Source organism: Pinus tabuliformis, chromosome 5_2, assembly GCF_031772625.1.
Source record: "Pinus tabuliformis cultivar Carrire ecotype Pingquan chromosome 5_2, CPIR1, whole genome shotgun sequence".
Taxonomy (NCBI): domain Eukaryota; kingdom Viridiplantae; phylum Streptophyta; class Pinopsida; order Pinales; family Pinaceae; genus Pinus; species Pinus tabuliformis.
Window position 1 is genome coordinate 191,135,809 of NC_142306.1, and position 26,408 is coordinate 191,162,216.

The 26,408-nt window shown below is 40.0% G+C and overlaps 1 protein-coding gene across 4 annotated transcripts in view; it reads left to right on the forward strand.

Moving 5' to 3' along the window:
• The window catches only part of LOC149158211 (elongator complex protein), a 115,231-nt gene that overhangs the window by 51,512 nt on the left and 37,311 nt on the right, over nucleotides 1-26,408 (forward strand). For 3 of the 4 annotated variants that reach the window (XM_089436154.1, XM_089436153.1, XM_089436156.1), the window contains 2 exons: nucleotides 18,448-18,635; nucleotides 18,837-18,886. In XM_089436154.1, the coding sequence (XP_089292280.1) occupies nucleotides 18,448-18,635; nucleotides 18,837-18,886 (238 nt within the window). The remainder of the gene's footprint in view (nucleotides 1-18,447; nucleotides 18,636-18,836; nucleotides 18,887-26,408) is intronic. The other variant, XM_089436155.1, reaches the window with a different exon arrangement.

Here is a 26,408-nt window from a genome sequence, read left to right on the forward strand (position 1 = left end):
TTGGAGCTTCTCTTTTGTCAATTGTGGATGGTTGGATATATTCTGTTACACGTAAGTACATGCTTTTAATGTTATTCTTGTTTTACTTTGTCATATACATTGGGCTAGGATTTTTGCTATATCTAGGGCTAATTGCTGCATGCATTTACTGCTTAAAACTACGGAATTTTGTCTCTATTATAGCATCTCTCAATGTATGGGCCATGTAAAGTGAAGGAAATCTCCTAGGGGTAATTCTATCAACGAGTTGACCTTGATTAGCCATCTCCTTTGCACATTGAAGTATAAAGCTACAAGATTGTTTCTCCTTGACCTAGAAGGCTAGCAAAGTGGTCTTGAGGCCTCGTCGTCTAGGAATCAAAGATCCTCACTTATATTCATCATAGACTCCATTCTCCCAAGACTAGGGCACTGATTTACCAAGAGGTGGTCACCTAAAATCACATCTTTTTCACCTTTCTCGAGGTCTAGCCAAGTTGGGTCACGTAGGGCATCGTTTTCCCGAAAAACTATTCATCCAAAAAATTCGATCTCTTAGGGTGTCTTGTGCAGTGTTTCCTCAAGTCCTCCTCCAAATTTGAGGCCTTTTTGACGGTGGAGTTTGGAGAAAAGCCAATCCCTAGCTCTGAGATTTAACTTTGCCCTAGCATCCCCAAGGCTAGTACCTCATAGGATCAATTCAACACCTTCAAGTGAAAATTCTTTCTTTGATCCTTTACCCCACCTTGTTTAGGGTAAGAACATCATTGGTTGCCATACTCTTTCCTCCTACCCTAGACTAGGTCCACTTGGTCCCGTGTGGTCCCGTTCCTTTGAAAAGACAATTCTTCAAGAACCATCCGAGATACCAATTTCAACAAGGATTTTAGGGATTGGGAAACTCCTTCACAAGTCATATCCCATAAACCTAACCCTCAAATCCTCCCTTCCTTTCCCTAGAATACATTGTACCTTGCTTAGAAAGCAAGCAAGCTCCATCCTTCAAGCTCTTCTGGGAAAGGGATTATTTGGGTCACTCATCCATTCATTGATTTATCCCTCATCGGTGACTCCACAATATACCAGGTCTCCTCCCATCAGTGAAAGTCCATAAATAGAAGGGAGCCTTAGCTGAGATGATATTGGGCTAAGTCTCCATTTGTTGCCCTTGGTCTAGCATTTGCCCTTTAGGGACCCCCTTTAGGTCCCTTGCTAGTTTGAGTGGTAACAGGCACCTCATGATCACTATATATAGGAATTTGACCTCCTCACTTGGACATTCACTCATCACACATATTTCTTTCACACGTGGAAGCAATTTGAGGAAGAGGCTGAAGTTTCTAAGGAGCCAAAGTTTTTGAGACAGTCGGAGTTTGACTAGCATTGACTAGCGTTGATTGAAACTTTCTGAAATTTGTTTTGAGCAACATTGATTGAGTTTCTGAGGTCTGTTTGAGCTGCATTGACCAAACTGCCCTTTGATCTATTTTTGACCTGTGGTTGACTGAGTTTGACATTGCACGTGTGGGTCGCATTATTTGACTGTTTGACCGAGTACTTTTGGGCAGCTTGACCAAGGTGATTTGCTACAACAGAAGGCTGATTTTTAGTCAGTTTGATCAGGTTTGACTAGTGCTGTATTTTTGGTCTAGGTTGACCAAGTTTGACTTGTAAATATCAAATTGTACTCTTGTTGAACTGAACAATTTCTCCCAGAAAAGATTGTTGGTTTTCTCTCGAGTTTGCGTTTCCCAGGGCAAAATTTTGGTGTCTACTGTGCATGGCTATTCTACTGTGATATTTACTATCAGTTGAATTTTTTTAGTGTAATTGCTTAATGATGTTCTGGGGTGTGCTAAAATAATATCATATATCATTGGAAGTAATTATTAGTTGGAGAAAATTGTGCTTATTTAATTAGCACTATAAAATCAACACCATCCTCCTCCTAGATGTGCTCATGGAGGAAAGATTCCAACTCATCATTTTAAATCCCGAAGAGGGTTGGTCTACCAGGAGGGTCTCAGATATGCTAATGTCTCGAAGCCTCTAGAATAATGCCTCCGGCCTCCCTAAGCACAATATCAAATACTTGAAAGTCTAGAAAGCAACAATAGACTTTCGAAGAGCGGTGATGAGCCTCCTCAATAATGGATTGAAGTGTGAAGATGTGGTCAATCGTCTAGTAACTTCAGCCAAAGCCTACCTGTCCTCTAGCTTTGAGATGTCATCTCTCTAGCTCGAAAAACCATTGATGTAAGACCGTGGTGTAAAGCCTAAAGAAGGTGTGGCCCACCATGATTGACCTGTAGTTTGGCTCACAATTGCTCCCTATTTTGTGGATTTGATGGATAATGTGTCTTGCCCAGGCAGGTGGGAAGCTAGAGCAAACCAATTGGTAATATAGGACTCAAGGGACTAGATGCCATGCTTGAGGAATTCTGCCTCATGTTGGTTAGTATTTGTCATTGATGTCAAAGCTATGATGATATCACTATTTGACATTTCAAGAACAAGAATGTTGTCACTGTGTCATTGCAGAGAATGATGTAAAAACTGTGTTATAACTTGAATAAGAAGGTTGAGGTTACCAGGAAGCAGGATGGTGTTCTTGAAAATATTGTTGAGAAGAGTATTGATTCAGGAGGTTCTGCAAATGGAGAAATTCTGTGTTCTACAAAACTTGAAATCTGGTGTTTCATTAACTTCAACCAGGGAAGAAAACTCTTCATACAGTAAAAATGCTTGTACGATTTCAAACATACCCCAGGATGAAATATTTCCTCACAATAATTTTTTTTTTGATGGCCCTCAAACTGATCAAAGAAGAATGCATTAAATTTTATTTAAGTATGCCAGGACCTTTATTACACCAGGGTTACATGATCACTACTAGAGACATCGCAACAATAAATATTAAAAAGCATTTCCAAAACATTGGTGGTAGTTTAAAATTTAAATAAATATTAAATTGTCATATACAGGTCGGCTCTCCTGAAGGGACGTGTCTCTTTAATCATAGTCGAACAAGTATTTATAGAAAGTTGAGGTTCCGTATTCTCCCCATTTAACTGTGTAACCAGATAAGAAATAATTCGGATCTGGGAAAGGAATGAGGAGTTAATGAAGACCAGAAAAAGGACGAGGACTGAATCTAGACAATTTGCATTTTTCAGACCTCTGGTAAGCATATTTCTCTGTTTTCGGACCTGCACAGTACCTCTGAAATTCGGTCTATTACAGGCCTGCAATTCGACTCTCTTCTCTTGAGACAGAGCATCTAAACTTCAGAACTGTGATGAATTATAGAGTCTTTTATTATATTCGACCTATGGAGAGATAAACTTGCACCTGTAGTGGATAAAACTTGCATTTGTTCTGTGAATAAAACTTCAGAAAGCGGACCTCCTTCTCAGACCTGTAGTGGCACCTCTTAAAAGTTCTATGGAAGTATATTTTCAGATCTGTTGTGAGGATACATCTGTGATGGCATCTTTCTCGACCTATAGTTGCAACTCTGTTACATTTTTCCAAAGAGAATTTGAGTCTGTGGGACTGTATTGAAGAAGTTGCAACTCTGTTACATTTTTCCAAAGAGAATTTGAGTCTGTGGGACTGTATTGAAGAGTGTTCGCAGACCTTGATTGAGGGACAATTTTGAGATCATTTTTGCAGTAAAGCTTTTTCTTGCACACTCTGGTTGGAATCATTTGAGAGCAAAATTGAGTTTTGGAGTCTCTCTCTTTGATGCACAAACTTGATATTCTTTGAGCAGCCTTTGAGACAGTTCTGAATCAATTCTAAGTGACATCTCTGGATACATCTTAAATAATTCGTTGCAGTATTTTGGAAGGCTATTATTTGTTCAAGAATTGTAGCTGTGGTAGCACTTCTTTTTGACCAGTGGGAAGTGTTTTGGAATAGTTCAGCAAGTTCACTTAGAAGTTAGAACAGAACTCTGAGCATTAGTGAAGGCAGACTTATGGAGGTTTTTCTATTGAAGACATCTTGTGAAGCATATTTGGTATCTTGTTGAAGAAATTTTGGAGTGAATCTTGTAGGTTTAAAGAGTTGAGGCTAACAAATATTGGAAGGTACCTTGTGGAAAGCAGTGCATTGAAATAGCCTTGGAGTGGCAATCTTGAAGCATCATCAAGGCAATTTTGAAAATTGTGTTGAAGACATCTTGTTGGGAAGCAGTGTAGAAGTTGATCTTGAAGTCGTTCTTGAGACCTTGATGCATGATTGAAGCCATCATGGAGTAACCTTGAAGAAAACTTTTTAGGGAATATGAAGAGTCATGGAGACACCTTCTATGGATGATAAAGCTGTCATTGATGAGCTAAGCAAGGGCATTGTTAAAGGCGAACTTGAAGATACTGCCAGGGCTTGTTGCTGAAGACATTGGAAGCCTTGAAGAACCATTCAACCTATATTGAAGAGCTGAAGCAGATTGATAGGGTTGGTGCCCTAGAGGATAGGTGTCCTCAAGAAGATCAGGTTGGAGCCTGTGCTAGTGGAGAGTGGAGAGAGGTTGGAGCTTCATAAAGGCAAGGTTGGAGCCTTGCGGAAGATAGGGTTGGAGCCCTAGAGGTTTGAGCCTCGTGAAGTCCAAGTTGGTGCTTGGCAAAGTAGAGATTGGAGCTTGGTAGATTGAAGATTGGAGTCTTCATCTAGGGTTGGAGCCCTAAACATTATGGTACTTAGTTTATTTTAAAGAATAGGATTGGAGTCCTTGTTATTTTTCATTAATAAAATTATTTATATTGTTCATTTTTTGTTATGTTTATAAGTGATCTAAGATTCTAAACAACTCAAAGTCTTCTTCATCTGTTGCTTCGTTGGTGCTCATACTTCGCTTGCTCTCTTGATATCCCATTCAAAAAAAAAGATGACATGAGGAGGGGGGAGAGGGAATATGTGTTGGGGGTTGTTCGAAGAAGTCATAAAGGGAGGTGGTATGGGAGAACATAGCATGAGGGTCAAGGTCAAATGGGGTATCATGGTGTTTAGGAAAGAGGGCAGGCCAGAATGCTTTTGGAGAGTGGCGAAGGGTTGCACAAAGTATACGTCTTTGTTGGGAATGAAATGCTCATAAGGCGGGTGGTGTAGAAGACGACGTAGTCTTGGTCAAAAAGGAAGGTGGTATAAGAGGGGGGTTGTAATGCCCCTCTCTGAATGATCACTCCAAGAAAACGACTTAGTAGGCTATTTGATTCTCATAGGCTATAGTTGGTAAAAAGGGGGATTGATTGATTTAATTGATTAATGTCACTTGGGAGAAAACGCTAAATTATAAAGGTGAATAATTAAATTAAAAATGTGTTATTTTATTTAATTGAGCAAATGACCCATCGTATAGACCCATGGTTTTCTAATGATTAAAGAATGATTGGAGCTCACTCTTGGGGGTGTTTTTTTTATTATTTTCTCAAATCAATTTGAAGAGCTCTTGTAGCTTGTGTGTATAGAGGGTGAAACCCTCTAGCGAGATTTGTTTCGGTGCTAAAACATATCAACCCTAGCTGATCAAAGAGGAAGATCACTCAGATCTTCCATTGGGTTCCAAGATTTCAATCCTTATTAGTGGTTTCGAGGGTTTTGTGTTTTGATTTAGCCATTGACAGCTTGTGGGAGTCAAGGGAGGCTGAGCTTATCCATGTAACACCCATTAGAGGGTTTGAGTGGGCCAAATTAGCAATCAACATTCAGTGGGAAATTAAGGGAGGCTGAATCTCGCATTTTATCAGTAAGCTTTGATCTTATTGCTAATTCCAACACTATTTCCTTCAGCCAAACAAACCAACAATTGCTGGGCCGTGACATTCAAAAAGGGGGGTTGATTCAGCTCCTCAAGCGTGTCCGACAAGGTCATGTACAAGATGCTTCAGTGCTGTCATCTACACAACAAAAATTCTTCCATTAGCTAGGTTCCTTGATCTGAAAATGGGGCACTAAAGGCTTCTTGTCTAACTTACAAGAACCTCTCCCACTTCCAAAGCTTAAATATTCCCAAGTCTTTAGGTTTAACCAATGCGGAATTAAATATGTGCTTGAAAATAAGGTGTATGCTTAGGGTTGTTTTAAACTGTTTATGTGCTGTAAATTGATTTGCTTAAACTGATATAAAACATATAACAGTGAAACAATGCAACAAATGAGCATCACATATAAGACATTCAAGTTTAATATGGAGTTCACCCAAAACTCTTGGGCTACATCTCCTTGAGCTCTAGTCAACTCAACTAGGCTCTATGGTATTATGGTCTAAGTTCTTTTACAAGCTCCACGCTCAACTCCACTGGTTTACACAGAACACAATGGGTTCAGAAAACCATCTTATCCCCTGGCTCTAAAGCTCTCGACTTTCTGGCTCTAGGCTCTGGCTCTCGACTTTGGCTTTGGCTTCGGCTTTTTGCAACTTTCAGCTCTCTAGCTTTTCACATGACCTCCAAGTGACTCCAAAGACTCCCAGCTGCTCTGCGCATTAGCTTTTTGCTCTCTCTGCTCTCTTGCTTCTGCCTCTCCTCTCAATTGAGCTCTTTGTCTCCTTTGAGGTACTTTTTCGGCTTTTTGGCTATCCCAGCCGTTTCTTTGCCTATCATCATCTCTTTGCGCCTCTGCGGCTTCCCTGCTCCTTGTCAGTTCGACTGGCCATCTGGCTCCGTGGCTTTGTGGCTTCAAAATGCATCATTGCTCGTAAAAACGCCTGCTTGCAGCGTGGCATGATGATCAGGAGCGGTTACAGAGGTTTCGGGGCCTTTTCATAAGCAAAAACCCAAAAATTGAGAAAATCCCATTACACAGAGAATGTTTGCAAAATACACTATTGGGCGTGATTTTCGGACTTGAAATCCCATTCAATCGCCCCTAAAATCCCTATCAGGTCCGCCATTAGGCGTTATATCGCATTGCATTAACGTATTGGGCGAGATCCCAAATACACGAGAAAACATTCAAAAACCTGACAAAATCCTTTTTATCAGACTTCAAATTATATTGAAATCACCCTAATATCGCATCGGGTCCACCTTGGGTCGCTTTCACAAGCCCTACTGTCGATTTACGAGATCTCCGATCCAACGGTCAATATGCGATTTCGGGTGGCTTAGGAATACGGAGGTTACCTGCCCGAAAAGGCAGTTTTCCTCTCTCCTCCGCCAGCCACACGTCGTTCATTGTATGGGATCGGGCGGAGCCGGCCCAATACCATTTACCGCTTGAGGCCCGCCCGAAATCCCGCTTATGGAACTCAAATTTTATAAATCGCGCCTATAATTCCCCTTCGGGTCTGGCTTTATCGCTTCAGGCGTCTTTTCTTTGTATTTTGGTTTTTACACCGAAAAACGTTAATACACAGAAAATCCCTTTTACCGGAACTCAAATTTTATCAGGCCGGGTTTATAAAATCCATCGGGTCTGGCTTGTTATTGCCCCTTTATATTGCTGCGACGCGACGTTGCGATGCGATATATCGCAATCGCAAGTCACATTGGCCCGGGGGTCTGTCCCTTGCCTCATGCCATCGCCGATGCCGATCCGTCGATATCGGTGATCACAATCACATTGCCCAGGGTCTCGCCCTCGAACACAGGTTTATCTCCCACCCGACATATCAGAGATCAGAGGTTGGTGGTCTCTCCCTTTTCCGCTTAAGTCCGCCTTTTGGACCTCCTCCCATGCAATTTCCCTTTATAAGGGTTTTTTGCCCATTTTAGGGGATTTTGCCTCATTTTCCAAAGAACAAAGGGCATCTTCTTTCTGCGATAACTTCTGCATCCTAAGTCCATTTTTGCCCATTCAAGTTGCAATAGATTTAGAATGAAAAGATCTCTGTTATGGGGCTATTTACAGGAACTTCCTTGGACTTTCATTTTCCTCTGTGAGGAACACTTAGACTTAGGAGTCTATCCAAAATCCATTTTGGATCATTCCTAGTAAATTGATTTTGCTGCCCAAACTTGTAATTTCATGATCAGATTTAATAAACAATTGGCTGAGTTTGTTACTGTGAATTTTATTTGAATTGGCTGAGTTATTATTATGCTAGAAGATTTTTTCTTACATGTGGTAATATCGATGGCTTATTTTTGGTATGGCCTTCATACTTAATTACTTGCAAGGTGTTTGAAGAAATGTATGCCTGCAAGGTGTTTGAAAAATTGTTTGAATGGTAGAAAATCAAGAAATTACTAGTTAATTATACTAGGGGACATTACAGTGGTAGTTTTCCTGCTAGCTTGTGAGTAGATGCTAATTTGATGACACTGGAAGACAGGGCATACGTCGTCTACACGAGACAAAGAAAGAGTAACAACTGTCCTCACTCAAAATCAGAAGAAGAAGAAAACATGGGAGAATATATTAAATGACTTGGAAAAAAGGCAGCAATAGTTGGTTCAGGTCATCACCTAGGCTATGGAAAATAATGAAGGGAACCATCACATTGCCTGTCCAAGTAGGTTGAATGGTTATGACGGAAATGATGCTGAGGGGAGCAATACTCGTCTTAAGCTCTCCAATCTTCTTCGGGATGAAAGGACCTAAGAGTGGAGTCCAAGAGGACCGAGCATGGCCGACCATAATGGGTCTATGATACCATAATACATAGACTTAACACGGGATACAAGGCTTTGACTTGAACTCTCTAGGCTTACAATGGTGTTGAAAAAAATGAAAATGTTCATATATATATATATATATATATATATACTTGTTCTGAAAGAGGGGTAACAAGACTTATGCTGCTATAAAATTCACTGCGAGGTCTTGGAAACACATTTTGGAAATGTTACGTTGCATGAAATGCTTTTGAAATATTGTTGAAACATTTCAATGACATTTCATATTTTTGGAACGTTGTATCAGCCATATTAGCCAACATTTCATCCATTCCATCGTACATTTCCACTATTATGAGCAACATATTAACCATTCACCAACATTTTTGTCATGATAACGATTGAAAAATAAAAAATGAAAAAATAAAATAATTTCAACACTATGCAAATCAAGTTATAAATAAAGGGCATGAGTCTCTTCTAGTGATAATTCTTTTTTTGGTTTGATTCCTAAATTCGAAATTCATGAATGGTATTTTGAAATTTTTGTCTCCTTGGTTTCTTTTTTATATATGTATGTATATATGTTTTGATGTATCGTAGCTATATCATATCCTAATTTTCTAGAAGTTTTTCGTATTTGTTTTAGATACCTTATCTATGCAACTTATAGTTGGACATAAAATTTGATTAGTTTGAAGAAAACAAGTTAGAAAATGTGAAAAAGAAGAAGTAAAATGCGAAAAAAGAGAGATTATTTTTAGGTGTAGTGGATAGGTATATTGGAGTCTTGAGATGACTTAGTCCAAAATAATTCGATCTAGTTAAGCAAAGAAGCCAATGAAGTTGGTTCTAACCCAATCACCAAAGAAGCATTGTAAGCTGACAAGATTGTGAGAAACAATAAATATTGGAAATAAGACACCTATTAGTTCTTCTAAATAATGGATGGGCATCCTGGCTAGGTACCAAGTTGACTTGGTGGGTAAGAGTTGAGCCATATGAGATCTTTAGAGCTAGGTTTGGATGATAAGTTGGAGGGAATCTTGAGTTCAAGAAAAGTAGTGTACAATAGTAAGATGCTAAGACTCATTGAGGCTTGAGTCATGTTGGGGCTAGTTAAGGAGTACAATTACAACATAAGAAAAGGCATTCTGTATTGGAATAGGGGTCATGGTTTACATTAATAGTTCTCATCTAAAAGGTGGGTGGGTGGGTGAAGGTGTTGGATTTGGAGTTTTCCCCCAGGCTACAAAGCCTGAGGAAAGCCCTCGAATACTTTCCCTCATTTCGATGATGGTACCTAGGGTAAACCATAGATTTTTCAAGGCACAAGTCCAATCAACATCAAGGATTGAAGCCATTACAACACTATATTTGATATGAGCTCAACATGTCACTTGTGGGAATTGAACTTGGGTTGGGAAGATAACAATCATTCCTCTCAACCACTTGAGATAAACCTAATCAAAAAGAGTTTGAGCTTCCATGAGATAAGATGAAGACTTTTTCAAGGCAAGTAGTTTTCGAATATTAGTTGATGTTGAGAGCATTGGAGCTCTTGTTTGAGGGGGAATGTTGGAGGAGGAAATATTGAGGTCCAATTTATATTAATGTACCTTTTATATTATATGAACTATATGTTAGTAGAAATAATCATTAGTGGTTAATGAATGATGTGTGATCAATTATCATATTTAGATGTTAAGGTTAGTGGTTAGATGGTTAGATCATGATAACCAATCTAGGTTTTGTAGAGGGGGCCCCTTGCCCCACAAACAATAGGGTCTCATATGTCATTTGGTGTTTGGCTAGACTATGGCCTTACATTAAATTATTATTATTGTTATTATGGTTATTGATGTTATGAGAGAAGATTAGATGAGAGAGTGATATTTGTGATTGTGGGTACTATACCTTGGGTTCTTGTGTATGTACTTGTTGCAGCACCATCATGAATATATAATCATGTTTATTATTTAGAATGTCTTTTATAAGATGCATCTCTTGGAAAGGATCATTAGATACATGTCCTTTATGATCTGAGGTCTGGGGACCTAGTTTACTAGGAGTTGACTAGGCTAGGATTGAGAAAGTCTAGGTCCTCTTGTGACAACATATGATCCATTGCAAATTGACCATTTCTTGACATCATTTACGTTGAGTTTGATGCACATCCTTTGTGCCTTGAGACTATCTTCAGTTTGGTCTTTGTGCTCCATAAGTTGTGATCTCTAGGTGAGACAACATCTAGGCAAGATCATCACCCCTTCGTAACACTTTGCTCCTGAGAGGATATTGCTTGTACTTCTGTAGGCCTCCTCTTTTGACAAATATGATGTTGGTTCTTTGAGACTTCTTTGCTCCTCCAGTCTGTTGGCATTTCTATTGATCACCTCCCTTGTTTTAGTTATTCCCTTGATGCAATTGGCCACCTTCTACCCTCCAAACAGGGGTTAAATGCTGTGATGAGAGAAGACTGTTAGACCAGGAGTAACTCCAAACTAGGCAAAAAACTGATTCATATATTTCATTAGGTAGCTATTGTTATATACATGAATGTGACTGATCAGTTCATCTTCTTGATGACTGTTCACATTCCACATTCACCCAATCGCAGAGGATTAGGTGTCAACATTCCCCCCCTTAATCTGAAGGGATGTTGGTGAGTCCAAGCATCGTTCTGAATCTTTCAAGCTTTTCTCTTCCAAGCGCTTTGGTGAAGATGTCTGCAATTTGCTCATTTGTGGAACAATGACGAAGATGGATTGTTTTGGCCTCAACATGATGTCGGATCAGATGATATTTAGTATTGATGTGCTTTGTACGATCATGGAACTTTGGGTTCTTGGCCAACTTTATTGCAGAGGTGTTGTCAATCATGAGTGGAGTTGATTGTACTTGTTTTACCTGCAAATCTTCAAGAATTTTCCTGAGCCACACAATTTCTTTCGTTTCTTCAGCTGCTGCCACGTATTCTGCTTCTGTTGTGGAATCTGCTGGAACTGATTGTTTGCGTGATCTCCAAGAGACAACTCCTGATCCAAGACTCATAGCATATCCTGAAGTAGATACTCCAGTTTCTTTGTCTCCATCGAAGTCTGAATCAGAGTATCCAATCAAGCTGAAGTCGTCCACCTGTGTATACTTGATTCCAAGGTCTTGAGTTCCCTTCAACTACCTTAGAACTCTTTTTGCAGCAGACCAATGTCCCTCACAAGGCTTTTGCATAAACCTGGAGAGGATTCCAACAGCAAATGAAATGTCTGGTCTGGTAGTAGTGAGGTAGATGAGACTTCCTATAAGCTGTCTATACTTTGTTGCATCCTCAAATTCCTTTCCTTCAATAGATGTGAGCTTTAAGTTTTGTTCCATTGGAGTAGAAAGAGGATTGCACTCTGTCATGCCAAATCTGTTTAACAAATCTCCAATGTATTTCTTTTGAGAAAGAAATATGGATTTTGGATGTTGGGTTACTTCAATGCCAAGATAGTAATGAACATAGCCCAAATCAGTGATTTCAAAACTTTTTCCTAATTCTTTCTTTATGGATGCAATATAGCTTTCATTGTTCCCTGTCATTAAAAGATCATCTACATATACCACAAGATATACAACTGTTTTGCCAACTTTCTTGACAAATAAAGTTGCATCATTAAGATCAAAATGATTGAAGTTGAGTTTCAGAAGATGCTCAGTTAATTTTTCATACCAGGCTCGCGGTGCTTGTTTGAGGCCATACAAGGACTTCACAAGTTTGCATACTTTTTGTTCATGTCCTTTCACAACAAATCCTTCAGGCTGGGACATAAAAACATTCTCTTTTAGATCTCCATTCAAGAATGCAGTCTTTACATCCATTTGATGGACTTTCCAACCGTTCTGAGCTGCTAGTGCAAAGAGTGTCCGGATGGTGGCCCATTTTGCTGTGGGGGCAAAAGTTTCCTCATAATCGACCCCTTCCTTCTGTGCAAAACCTTTTGCCACAAGCCTAGCTTTGTGCTTGTCAAGTGAGCCATCAACTTTGTACTTGTTCTTGTAGACCCACTTGCAGCCAATTGGTTTGGTTCCAAATGGAGAGTCAACCAGCTTCCAAGTACCATTCTTTATGAGGGCATCATACTCCTTTTTCATCGCTTCTTTCCATTCATCATGAGAAGCAGCTTCTTTGAAGGAAGTTGGTTCAAAATCTGTAGACAAGTTCAATTCACAATCATAAGTAACATCCATATCAACAGGTGAATTAGAGTCATCTACATCACCTCCATTTTGTCGGTTTGAATTTCTGGTTCCTGTTTTTCCAATTTCATCAGGATGAACACTTTCAAGTGTCTTTGTCAGCCACTTTGGGGGACCTTTCTGAGATGGTCCAGGCTGCTCTGTTGATTGAGTTGGGACTGAATCAAGATTGAGTCTCCCAATTCTATCAATTACATCACTTAAAGCATCATCCGTTGTTGGAGTTTCATGCAGGGGAGATTGTTCTTCAGAAGAAGATTCCACATGTTGTTCTAGTATAGGAATCCCCCCTTCAAGATGTGGAATCTGATTATCAAATTCTTGAAATGATTTCGTTTTTGCGAATCTATCCAAGCGATCAAGTTGCCGCTCAACAACATTGTCAGATTTGGATGATTCAAGAAAAATGACATCTCTAGATACAACAAACTTTTTATTTACTTCATCATAGAGGCGGTATGCTTTAGATGTGTTTGAATACCCCAGGAAGATACACTTACGACTTCTAGCACCAAGTTTGTTTCTATCTACCTTTGGTATCAAAGCATAACAGGTGGAACCAAAGATCTTGAGATGTTTTACCGAAGGAACATGTCCATACCACAATTCATAAGGAGTCTTGTTTCTTATAGCATTAGATGGACATCTATTCTTTATATATGCAGCACATAGAATAGCATCAGCCCAAAACATTATCTTTACATTTTTGAAGAAAAGCATGGATCGTACCATATTCAAAATTGTTCTATTCATTCTTTCTGCTACACCATTCTGTTGGGGATTATAAGGTACAGTTGTTTGATGTTTAATCCCATGTTGGCGAAGATAGTGTTCAAATTCATTTGATGTATATTCTTTTCCATTATCAGTGCGAATAGACCCAATATGAGATTGTGCATCATTTTCAATCCATTTATGAAAATTCTTGAATGTTTGAAAAGCATCAGATTTGTTCTTCAATAAATAAACCCAACACATTCTGGTGTAATCATCAATAAATGTCATGATATATTTATTTCCATTTGCAGAAGGAACAGGCATTGGACCACATAAATCTGAATGAATGAGTTCAAGCTTCCTATGAATGTGAATCATGAAAAGACTGTTTGCTATGCTTTCCTAGAATGCAAGCATCACATTGCTTATGTTTCCTAGGAATTGTAGGCAAACCAGCAACACCATTTTTCTTCAATAAGCGGAGACTGTCATAGTTTAAATGTCCAAATCTAGCATGCCATAATAAACTTGATGGAAGTGTACCTTCTTCATGATGAGAAATATATGAGAAATGTTGTGCATGAGCAGAGGTTCCTTGCAGTTTGAGAAGCCTTTCTTCTTCTATTCCCCTCATGACAAGTGAGTGGTCAGATGCTTTTCTTACCTCAAGCTTGCCATCAAACATATGAATGGAGTGACCTTGCTGGCGGATGTGGACCAAGGATAGCAAGTTTCTCTTGAGCTGTGGGAGATATAGAACATGATCCAGAAGAAAGTCTGGAAGACCAGGCAGTTTAAGCCTGATTGTGCCAAGCCCTGATGGCTTGATTTTTGACTGATCTGCAAAGTATACTGCTCCATCAACATTGTCAGTGAAATCTTCAAAAAAATCTTTCCTATGAGTCATATGACAGGTTGCTCCTGAATCAAGCAACCAATCATTTTTCGAAGAAGCAAGTGAAGCATTAAACAAATCTTCATTTACTCCAATGTTACATTGTGCCTCAATATAGTGAGCGGATTCAGGTGCTTTACCTTTGTCTGTATCATCAGTTTTACCTTTCTGTTGGTTTCTTTTCTGCTCAATTTTGTCCCATGGTAGCTTGCATGTAGAAGCATCATGTGATCCATTTTGTTTGCAGCGAATGCAATGCAGATCTGCTTTTTCTCCTTGAGAATGTCTGCCCCCCTTGCCTCTGAAGTATCTTCCTCTTCCTCTTCGTCCACCTCTTCCTCTTGTAAAATCTTGAGCAGGATGCTTTTCTTTATGAGCAAGGCAAACAGTCTCTTCAGAAGATTCAGGGACTGTCTTCTTTCCAAAGGCTTTCTCTCTTTCAGCAAACTTTTTCACAAGAGAGTCAAAGGTTATATCTTTAAGATTTCCATTTGCTTGTAAAGACTCAAGATAATTGGAGTAAGTAGGATAGAGTGCCTTGAGAAAAGCAATAAGAGGGATATCCAACTCAACCTTAGTGGATTTGATATCATGCATTATGGATTTAACTTCAGATGCAAGAGCAAGAGGATCATTATTTTTCAGTTCAAGAGTGAAGAGTTTAATCATGAGCTGAACAACTTCAAGTGCAGAATGTGAGTCATAGAGTTCTTGGAGCTTTTGTAAAGCTTCAAAGGCAGTTGAATATGATGAAATATGGCGACTTACTTCTTCATTTACAGATGCTGCGATTAATGCATATGCTTTGCTGTTCTTGTTATCCCAAATGACGAGCTCTTTGTCTGATGTAGGCTGTACTGGGTCATTGTCTCCTTCTCCGACACACACTCCCTTCCACAACTCATTGAAGATGAGGGTGTGTTTTATCATCCGGGACCATTCAGGATAGTTCTCCTTGCCAGTGAGAACTATCCCTACCATAGAGATGATTGAATGCATTCTGTAAAAATTCTTCTGCTGAAAAAAATCCTTATGTCACAGCCTTATGCACTTTATTTTCCTCTAACGTTTGATAGAAGCATCAACATTTCTTTGTACATATCACTTCAATATATCATGCAATACTACTATGTTTTGAAAAAACGCACAAGGGATCACTTCAATATATCACTTCAATATATATCAATATATCATGCAATACCACTTTGAAAGCAGCGCAATATATCACTGTATCACTTCAATATATCAATATATCCCTTCAATATATCATGCAATACTATTTTGAAAGCAGCACAGTATATGACTATATCATTTCAATGTATTAATATATCACTTCAATATATCATCCAATACTATTTTGAAAGCAGCGCAATATATAAACGCTTTAAAAATTTTGAATGATACTGCACAATACTCAAACGTTTTGAATGATACTGCACAATACTCAAACGTTGTAAACTCTCAGTCTTCACTGTTTCAGCAGATTGAGTCTCTTCCAAGCGGAGAGACAGTGTACTCTGCTCCACTGTCGGTCAATTTTTGAAATTGCTGTAGCGGCTGCAAAACATGGAAAGCGGCTTTCGTTGCACTCTGGCTGGGGATCGCATCTCCATGGATCAAGTTGCTCGGCTCAGTATTGCCAACCCAAGAGTTTTTGTACTCGATGTCTTTCCCTTGCTTTTGGCATAGCTCTTGAAGCTCAGTCACAGGATGCAGTTCAAGTGTATCTGGACTCACTAGTGGTTCTAACAGCGGCTTGAATACCTCCCACACTCGATCTGAGGAATACCCAGAGTCAACAAACACTGCACTAGCTATGGATTTCACTATGTCAGCCAGAACTTTGGGGGGCTTGAAATCTCCACAAGGGAAGGATTTGGATTCGTCTTCAATATTTTTCACAAAGTCCTCGATGATCCGTTGCAGAGCCGGTGCATCTTGTGTGGAGAGGCAGCGAATTGGTTGCGATGGAATCTTGAGCCTTTGTCAGCGATGGAGAGGCAGCGAAAAGGGCTCATAACCGATGCGCAGAGAATCAATGAGACGCAGGACAATCAATGAGACACAGGACAATCAATGGGACGCAGGACAGAGGCAACGCTCAGGTATTCATGCGCAGAGAATCAATGAAACGCAGGACAGAGGCAACGCTCAGGTATTCATGCGCAGAGAATCAATGAGAGGAGTTACGACTATTCTTAGGACTGGCTCTGATACCATGTCAGACCAGGAGTAACTCCAGACTAGGCAAAAAACTGATTCATATATTTCATTAGGTAGCTATTGTTATATACATGAATGTGACTGATCAGTTCATCTTCTTGATGACTGTTCACATTCCACATTCACCCAATCGCAGAGGATTAGGTGTCAACAAAGACATTTATTACAGAGAGTACATGCAGTTATCTTGGATTTCTCTCCCAAGGAACGAGGTCCTAAGGTGGATTTCTGTTTTGAGCATTTCATGTATTTTAGGGATGGTCTTATTATTGGTTTTGGCTATTTTTGAAAATACTGGGTGCACACCCTTATGATTCCTTTTGGCTAGTGCAAAGTTTGTTTGCATAAGCTCTAGGTTGAGAAAGACCATCATATTTTGAGGTTTGAGAGGATTTGTTATGTTTGTTACCTACAAGACATTGAGTGGAGTACCACTTGAGCTTCCAGTTTTGTATACTATGAGATCAAGAGATGTTCCATTGCATCTATAAAGAATCAAGGAGATCCCTTACTACTTTCTTTAGGTACCAAAACTGGAGGTTTCTAGCTCTATTCTTGATGAGTTACTAGATCTCAGGAGTCAACTTTTACAGGGTCCACTCCAAAGTCAAGACAAACCCTGTTAGATTGAATACTTCTTCACCTTGATCTTGATTCATAATAACATATGACTACAAGCGACCTGTAAAATTTCCTGTGAGATTCTGCATCTTCTTGAGACTGACAACCAACAAGTTGGTTCCGTCTAGGGCTTCTTTGAGGCTTTGCACGCAATGCAACTCTTAACTTAGATCCTATTGGGTTGATATACATCCCAATTCTACGAGAGCTTGAAATTGGACTTGCCCCACACAAAGTAGTTTCCGTTGGTGTTTCATTACAAGTTTCTTTGTTCCAAACTTTGAGTGTTAGGGTAGGTTTATTGTTACTGGAGTTTTTCCAACATCTAATAGTGTAGCTCTCTTGGTCCTTTTTGGATTCTTCAGGCAACATTGTTAGGCTTTGCATTGGTCGCTTATTTGTGATTGGTCATCACAAGCATTTCTTTCCCTTTGGAACTATTTTTATCTATGATGCTGATATTCAGTTAGGACCTTGTTGTTATATTTGGCCCTTGTCACTTTTCTTTGTTCCAACATTACTTGATGATGGTCTTTCATGCATTTTTCAAGCATTGGTTAGTTTAGCTTACTTTGTGCTTTTGGAGTAGCCTTAGGTACTTTTGCAGTTGCTTTTTTTAATTGTACCTTTTTCTTTAGTCCCATTGACCTACCCTTATGGTCATGCATTGGACATTAATAAGTTCATCTTATCCCCATATCTGTGCATATTTTTGTGTTATATATGCACCCACATAAATTTCTACACTGCGCTGAGTTTCAGGTTTTAAACTGCTACAAATGTTTAGTAACCATTATCATCTAACTTATCAGCTGCTAGAGCACCAAGTCTGTTGCTTGCTGCAACTTTCATTATGTATACCGTATGCATCATTGTTTCTTGTAAATGCTTATGCTATCTGTGTGTCATTGTTTTTTGTCAGTGACATTTACCTGACTATCTTCTGCTGGTGGTGAAGGTTTCAGGTGTTGTTATATATGCACCCACATAAATTTCTACACTGCGCTGAGTTTCAGGTTTTAAACTGCTACAAATGTTTAGTAACCATCATCATCTAACTTATCAGCTGCTAGAGCACCAAGTCTGTTGCTTGCTGCAACTTTCATTATGTATACCGTATGCATCATTGTTTCTTGTAAATGCTTATGCTATCTGTGTGTCATTGTTTTTTGTCAGTGACATTTACCTGACTATCTTCTGCTGGTGGTGAAGGTTTCAGGTGTTGGATTGCTATACAGACCCACTTGGTTGGAAGAAAGAGATCCTTGATGATGCAAAATCTGACATTCAGGAGACACCTGAGATATCTAAGGAGCACATATCTCATGCAGGCTTTACTGTTTGTAGAGATGTGGGAAATATGGAGAGCTTAATGTCTGCCATCCTTACGTCAGGCAAACGTACAGTGTTATGAAATTATTTATACTGGTTTTTTTGTTATCCTAAATAACTCTTACTAATCAGCTTTTAAATTTGGACCCTAAGATGGAAAGAATACTGTTTGGTAACCATCTATCCACTGGGGCATGCTCATATAGGAATGTCACATGTTTATGAACTATTGCTGATGTGGTCTGTGATTTAAAATCGGTTTTCTACAGGAGCTATTGGGAGTCAAGGCAAAGGTCGTTTTTCAGTTGCCATTGATTTGGTAGTTTCTTGCATCCTTTCTCAATGAGGACAGTCGCTATTTGCATGTTCATTTTATTTGTTTGCAAAATTGTATAGGGTATGTTCTTTGCGGCTTGCTACGTTTTGATAAATGGTTAAAACAAATCCTAATCTTTTTAATTTTTGTGTTGCATGCTATCTGCTGTTCTAATCTTCTGTTGTCACTGACTAGTGTGTAAGTTTCAGAAGTGTATATCACATGCATATCTATGCATTTCCTTCTTATGTTAGCATAATGCACACAAGCAATAAGATATTATGCACATCATGGAATTTATTGGTTATAAAGCTTGGGGATGGTTTTGTAATGACATGTTCTTTAAGAAGCTGGTTTATTAGCACAATATTATTGACATCTACTTGTCATGATTAATTATCAAGATAAATCTATATTGCAAATATACATCATTGTTTGATGACTGCGGTTGATGCGATTAGACCTTTGCAATCTTGTTATAGTAGCCAAAGCTTAGATTTTGAGTTGCGATATTTCTTTAGTTAAGTTGCCTTTCCTTTAGTTTATATGCTGTAAATGTTAAGTGGGCCCCATAAAATACTTATTCACCTTATTGATGCTTTTTTATTCAATAATAGAAAAAGAATTTCCATTGAAGATTATATCAATTTGTGTTTGTGCACCGTTTTCCCTCTTTATATGTGGAATTATTTTCAGAGTATATATTGGGCGATTGACTTTGTTTTCCTTTTTATGTGCGTCTACAATAAAAGAATGGGTTTCCTTCTACTTTTGTGATGTGCCTTTGTTACCTCTCATTCTTGTTTGCATGTTACCATGTCTGGCAGCCCACCCTCCTCACTGTTGTAATGTCCCCATTTACTTGAGCCAGGAACCATCATTCCCGCTTGCCTAACTGTCTCCTTTAGGCTAGTAGGGAGGGGTAAATTGCTAAAGGGACAAAAGAGTTTTTCCCAACTTCACCTTGACATTAGTATTTATTAGGAGAAATACTGAGAAGGAGGGGTGAATCAGTATTTTTAATTCACTTAAACTTTTCAATTTCACATTCAAAATTCTATACACTACTGTTATTTATGCAACCCGCGTGTGTATGCGACTTCAATGAAGTAAAACTGCGTATATCCAGTTAAATAACTTTTCATATGTTCCATGAACTGTTTATCATTAACCAATGCATCATTATCTCATTATTCATTTATTAAGCAAAAACCATGAGTAGTAACGAGCAGATAAATCATCAACACACATAACACATGTGAACAACAGGATTTTAGGTGGAAACCCATTGTGGGAGAAAACCATTGCTGCCGTTGTCTCTGTCTTCTTTTTTTATTATAAAGAAAACTTCATTACATCTTTTACTGACGCAGACTCTTACTAGTATGCAGGCACCCACCTGCAGGAGGCTACAACCTCCACTCATTCTCTAGCACCCACTGGAAGGGAGCTCCCTAATGGCCCTCTATGTGTTATAGAACCCCTGATGTCATGCTAAAGGTGAATCATGAGCTCCGTGCAGGATCTTCTCCCTCAACTGTGAACCCGACAACAAATAAATCCCGTCCTTGTAATAGATGATGTCATCCATCACCTAGTACCTGTCATACCCATGAGTACCATCCAAGATCTAATGTGCCTACTGATCCTTGGAGTACTACACCAAAAGTTGTGCCTTCCAATCCTACATGATATCCATCAAAGAGAGTGTTGCGGCCTCCGTGATAATGTGTTAGCTACTATGTTCTGATTGCCCTTGACATACTCAATCTCAAAATCATATGCTTGGATCTTATTGACCCACTTCTACCGTTTCTCTTGCAAGTTTTGCTGCTCCAAGAAAATTCGAAGACTGTTGTGATCAGTCTTAACCTTGAACCTGTTCCCCACTAAGTATTGCTGAAACTTAGCCAACGCATCCATGACTGTTAGCATCTCTTTATCATATATGGGATACAATATCTCATGTGGCTGGAGTTTTCGGCTCTCAAATGCTATGGGGTGACCTCCTTGCGACAAAACTGATCCAATGCCATCCCCCGATGCATCAGACTCCAAGACAAATGGGCTTGAAAAATATGGAATGGATAAATCAGGACAACTACTCATCACTCTATTGGGGCGCTCAAAAGCCTCTTGTGCCACATCAGTTCACTCAAAAGCCCCTTTCTTCATCAAATCTGTAAGGGGTGCTACTAACTGGGAAAACCCCTTCATGAACCTCCTGTAATACGTACAGATGCCCACGAATTTTGTCAACTCTGTCATGTTCCTGGGTGTAGGCCAATCCAGGATGGCTCTAATCTTCTCCTGCTACACCCATACTCCATCCTCCCTAATCACATGCCCAAAATATAACATCTCCGCCAATCCGAACTCACACTTGGACATTTTCGCATACAACTATTGCTCCTCTAGTATGCACAGGACCTCCTCCAAGTGTTGGAAAGTGTTGGAGGTGCTCCTCCCAAGTTCTGATATATATCAAGATGTCATCAAAGAATACCAAGACACATCGTCGCAACTACTTGCGGAACACATGGTTCATACAAGACAGAATTGTGCCTGGTGCGTTGGTTGGCCCAAATGGCATCACCAAGAACTCAAACTGTTCATAGTGGCAGTGAAAGGCGGTCTTGGGAATGCCCTGCTCCCTTGGCTGGATCTGGTGTTAGCTTGAGTGCAAGTCTATCTTAGAGAAGTACTTGGCTCCTCTAAGCTCATCCATCAACTCATCAATGCGCGAAATAGGATACGTGTTCTTCAATGTCTTCTTGTTGTAGGCCCTGTAATCTATGCACATGCGAAGGGTCCCATCCTTCTTCTTCACGAACACTACAGAATAAGCGAAAGGACTCGAGCTAGGCTTGATATGCCCCAACCTCAACAACTTTTGTATAGCTCTCTCAATCTCATCCTGATATGCCTCGGGATGTCTGAAGGGAGTGGTGATGACTGCGTGTATCCCCTCCTCTAGCTCAATGGTGTGCTCGAACCCTCTGTCAGATGGCTTGCCTGGTGGGATCTCTCCAAATACCGCTTGATGTATCTCTAAAAGAGCCAATATGTTCGGATGTGTTTGTTGCTTCGACCCCCCTGTCTTTGAGATCCTCAACTCTACAACCTACTCTATGTCACTACGCCTCAAGTCAACCTCCATCATGTGCATTGATATTGTTTGAGGTGGGTATGAATGCATGCCTCTCAACAATACCATCTTCCTGTCTGGGCCAACGAACTCCATGTCTAATTTCTTCCAATCTATAGTAACATGTCCCAAAGAATATAGCCACTGCACTCCCAACACTACATTGGTGTCTGGAACGTCCACCACAAAGACGTGATCTGCCATCGAGTAGTTCCCCATAGTCAATGTCATATTGGGAACATACCTCGTACACTGCATAGTCCTATCACCGGGCACCAAAACTGGAAATCCTTCAAAAGTCTTTGTCTGTATGCCTCTACTCTCCACCAGCTGTGCATCAATAAAATTGTGGGTTGCCCTATTGTCCACCAATACTGACACTTGTTGTTCCTGCACTTTGCCTCGATTTCGTAGTGTCAAATACTTTGGAAGTCCTCGAAGTGAAGCAATAACTCCTCTAGTAGGCAAGAAATCTCCTCCACTAGGTGGGGGCAGTGGGCCACCTCCTCCCGAACTCCGAGTTCCATCCTCACCTGTCTCTACCTCTTGATCTGCATTCTCCTCCTCTGGCTCATTGTTTGAAAATAACTTTGTAGTGGGCCTTTCCCTTGGTACACTGATACCCTGGTACCCTTGGCTCCTGACAAGTAAAGATAATTCCCTCCTGGTCTCATTGCCCAACTGCCCTCTCCCATTCCACTCCTGAGGAGGTTGAGTGTATTTTCCCTTATGAGGGAAAGAAGGTCTAGTAGTTGCTGGATCCCTCGTCTTTGGAACAATGTCTGGCATGTCCCGAGCTCGGCTAATGGCATCTTGCAATGATGTTGGTCTATAAGCTTTTATCCAACCTCGCAGTGGCTCGACCAAACCCTCAATAAACAACATGATCAACCTTGCCTCCGAAATATCTGAGACCATCACCGCTAGTCTCTAAAACTCTGCGATGTAAGCCTTTGTGCTGCGTGTCTGCTTCAGGTTAGCCAACTCCTTGAAGTGCAACTTTGAATCTTTCCTATCAAATCTCTCCACCCGCCTGTGAGTGAACTCACTATAGGATGTAATGGATGCATGCCCAAGAGTAACTAATCCATGGTACCACCACTTTTGTTCATCACCCTCCAAATGCAATGTTGCAAATCTGATGGCATCTGCCTCCTGCATGGGATTCAGATTAAGGTAAGTGTCTAGTTTCTGAACCCATGACCTCGCAGAACTCTTGGCTGACCCATCAAACTCGGGCAATGTTACCTTCCCTGCCAGCTTCTTATTATCCCAATTCTGATTCTGTTGTTCCCCTCTGGTAGAAGTCCTTACTTTGGGCCGATACTTCTCCTTCAGATGGCAATAGTTTGCAAACGCGAGTATCCTCGCGACTCTAGGATCCAACGCTTCATACTCATCAACGCCATCTGTAAATGATTTGATCAACTCCGTGAATGCGTTAGTCCCTCTATCTCACTCTAGATCCTCTATGAAGCGAGGCATAATAGGCCTAGGAGTCTAATCATACATATGGTTTGTATGTGGGGGTATATGGCTTCCTTCTCCTATCTTGGAACCTCCTTCTCCTTCATTGTTTCCTCCTCCACCACCTTGGGGTCCTCCTTGCATATGCTGCACCTGTAGAGCCATCATCTGCTCATCATCTCTATCATTTTCTGGTTTGATCTTGCCAAATCCTCCAGTAGTGGGTCATGCCCACCTTGTCTAGGTTGCCCTTCACCATGATCCCCCATGTAGCCTCTGGTGTTCTCAAACTTTGTATCATAAAAATGCTCAAGCTCGTCTTCTCTACCATGACCTCTTCCTCTACCTCTACCCTTGCCACTAGGATGATACACAACTCTACCAAACGGTTTTGTCACGCCATGCTCTCAAGCTCACAGCTAGCCAAGAACATGCTCTGATGCCACTGTGATATTCTAACTAGAGAAATACAGTGAAATATCAAAACTTTAACTAGCTACAACAAACAAAAAGCATGCAATCTGAAAACTCCAAAAGAACAACAAATTTAGAACACTGTTGAGCAAAAACAATAGAGATGAGCCATTTTATTGAATATCTAATGAGAATCTGAGAAGAAAATGTAGTGGAATGTGTGCACCTAGGCTTGTTAAAGCAAGCTTGCAAAACACATGTGAGAATGAGAAAACTCCATGCCGAAATAGGCTCACTGGCTATACGCTCTGCCCAAAAATTTACTATTGCTACTATTGGAGGCAAACTGATATTTGATGCCTCAAATTTGCTCCAAAATTCTAAAAAATTAGGACAATGCTCTCCAACCCTGGACCAACAAAACCCATAAAGCCTTTGGGATAATTTTGACCTCCCGGAATTACCCAAGATTAAGTGAGTCACTGCCCAGCTTTGCATCCCACCATAAAATATATTGCTGCTCCACCCCAATACCTCCACCAAAATAACTAAGAAACCACTGAAAACCAACGCTGAAATTATAAAGTGAAATTTCAGCTATTTCTCGGCTCAAAAGTTGCAGCAACTGCTTAAGCAAAAACGGCCCAATAAAACCCTTGCGAAGCCCTAGAGAGAAAATTTTGGCCCTCACGAATGTAGTCACTTCAAGCCCCAAAACTTCTCAAGGAAACTCGTCTTCCTCCAAGCAAAATTCCTGCAAATTATTGAGGCAAATCTCCCTGAAAATTTCCACCTCCAGGCAACTCTATTTTTGCTACTGTCTTCTTGGAAAAATTGTTCCAACTGTTGTAGAGATGAAATGGCTCACAAAATTCAAAAAATAAATCTTTAATCAACTCCAAATTTCTTTCCTATGGTGACACTCTTGGTTCACCGAAAGAGAGTTGGGATTTTCCACTTGGAAATCCCTGTGCGAAGCAACACTGGTTGACTTGGCTCAGTAGCTCAAGCAAACCCTCCAAAATTAGAAATGAAATGCTAAGATAGAATGATCCAAATGAAGCTCTAGCCTTCCTTTTATAATTGCTGCTCAACCTTCCTTGTGGGCTCCACTAATTCGACCCCCTTGTCTTCCCCGCTTCATGTGGTTCAGTTTTCTCCTAGGGGGTCCAATTTCCCCTTTGATGACCCCCACAACTTATTTTCACTTCAATTTTTCTTCTTTTTCGAAGTCCCAAGCTTAGCCTTTTCTGGAAGAAGTCATTTAATATCTCCACAACTTATTTCTCCTGAGTTTTATTTATCTAATAATATATTAATTGCCAAAATTGCAAAATTGGAAATTTCCTTGACAAAAATTTTAATTGGGACATGATAGAGAAGTGGCTTATGTTAGTATTTGTAGCATCAGACAAGTGTTCTAGTCTCTATTTGTGTCAGAGAGGCTAAGAACATGAGATATTCAAAACCCAGAAAACGTTTCGGAGATAAGCTTGCGAAACGCCTTAATTAAAATAATTAGCCATCATTTAAATTTTTCCCAAGTTTTAGGAAAACTCTAGAAACTCACACAGATTGAGTTTGAGATGATCTTAGCCATTGATGGGGATCTAATCATGGTCGTTGGTTCACCAATGAGAGATTATAGGAGCAGGTCGATGGGGATGGAGATAGACACATTGAATGAGGGGGAGATCTAGGTAAATCGAAGTTCCCAGAGAGCAGAGATTCAACTGAGAAGAGTTCGAGCTAGAGATCAGTAACAAATATTGAGGAGCATTAACAGAGTGATTTTGGAGGATTTTTCTTGTTCCGGAAGAGTCAACAGAGAGAGGCCGAGCTTTCCATAGAGAGGTTGTGCAAGGGCTTGTGCAGAGGCTCAAGCAAGTCGTTCGATTCAACTGAGAATGAAATTGATTTAGCGGCTGGAGGACACGATTTTCACCAGGAGACCAAGTGAATCATTTCCAGAGGCAACAACAAGCAGGATGTTTGATTCAAAGGCGGATCTGGGCAGTGTGTGTGAGCGACTGTGCAGAGGGTGACATAGAGACTTCGGGGGCCAGTTTTTGAGGCTATGTTGAGGCCGAATTGCTTGTGGAGAGAGAAAAATCTCAGATATTTTGCCAGTGATTTCTCGGGACAGGATTGCCAGTTTGGCATCCAAATATTGTACTCAAATTTTGCTGTTGAATAATAATAATAAAACCCTCATCTACTGCACTGGTTTTACCACATTGGGTTTTTTTCGGGGACTTTGGTCCAAAAATAATGGTGTCATTTTTATTGAGTGTGCTCCATTTTTGTCAGTTCCAGTTTATTTTCCATAGTGCATTTTATTTTTGGTGAAAATTGCAGTAGTGATTTTATTCGTTGTTTGTCGTAATAGCAAATAAACTGCATACTAATATTCAGTTAGAAGAATAATTTCCAGTTTCTGCAAGTGAAAATTTCACATGGTATCAGAGCAGTTTGAAGACAGATTAGTGGCTCAAT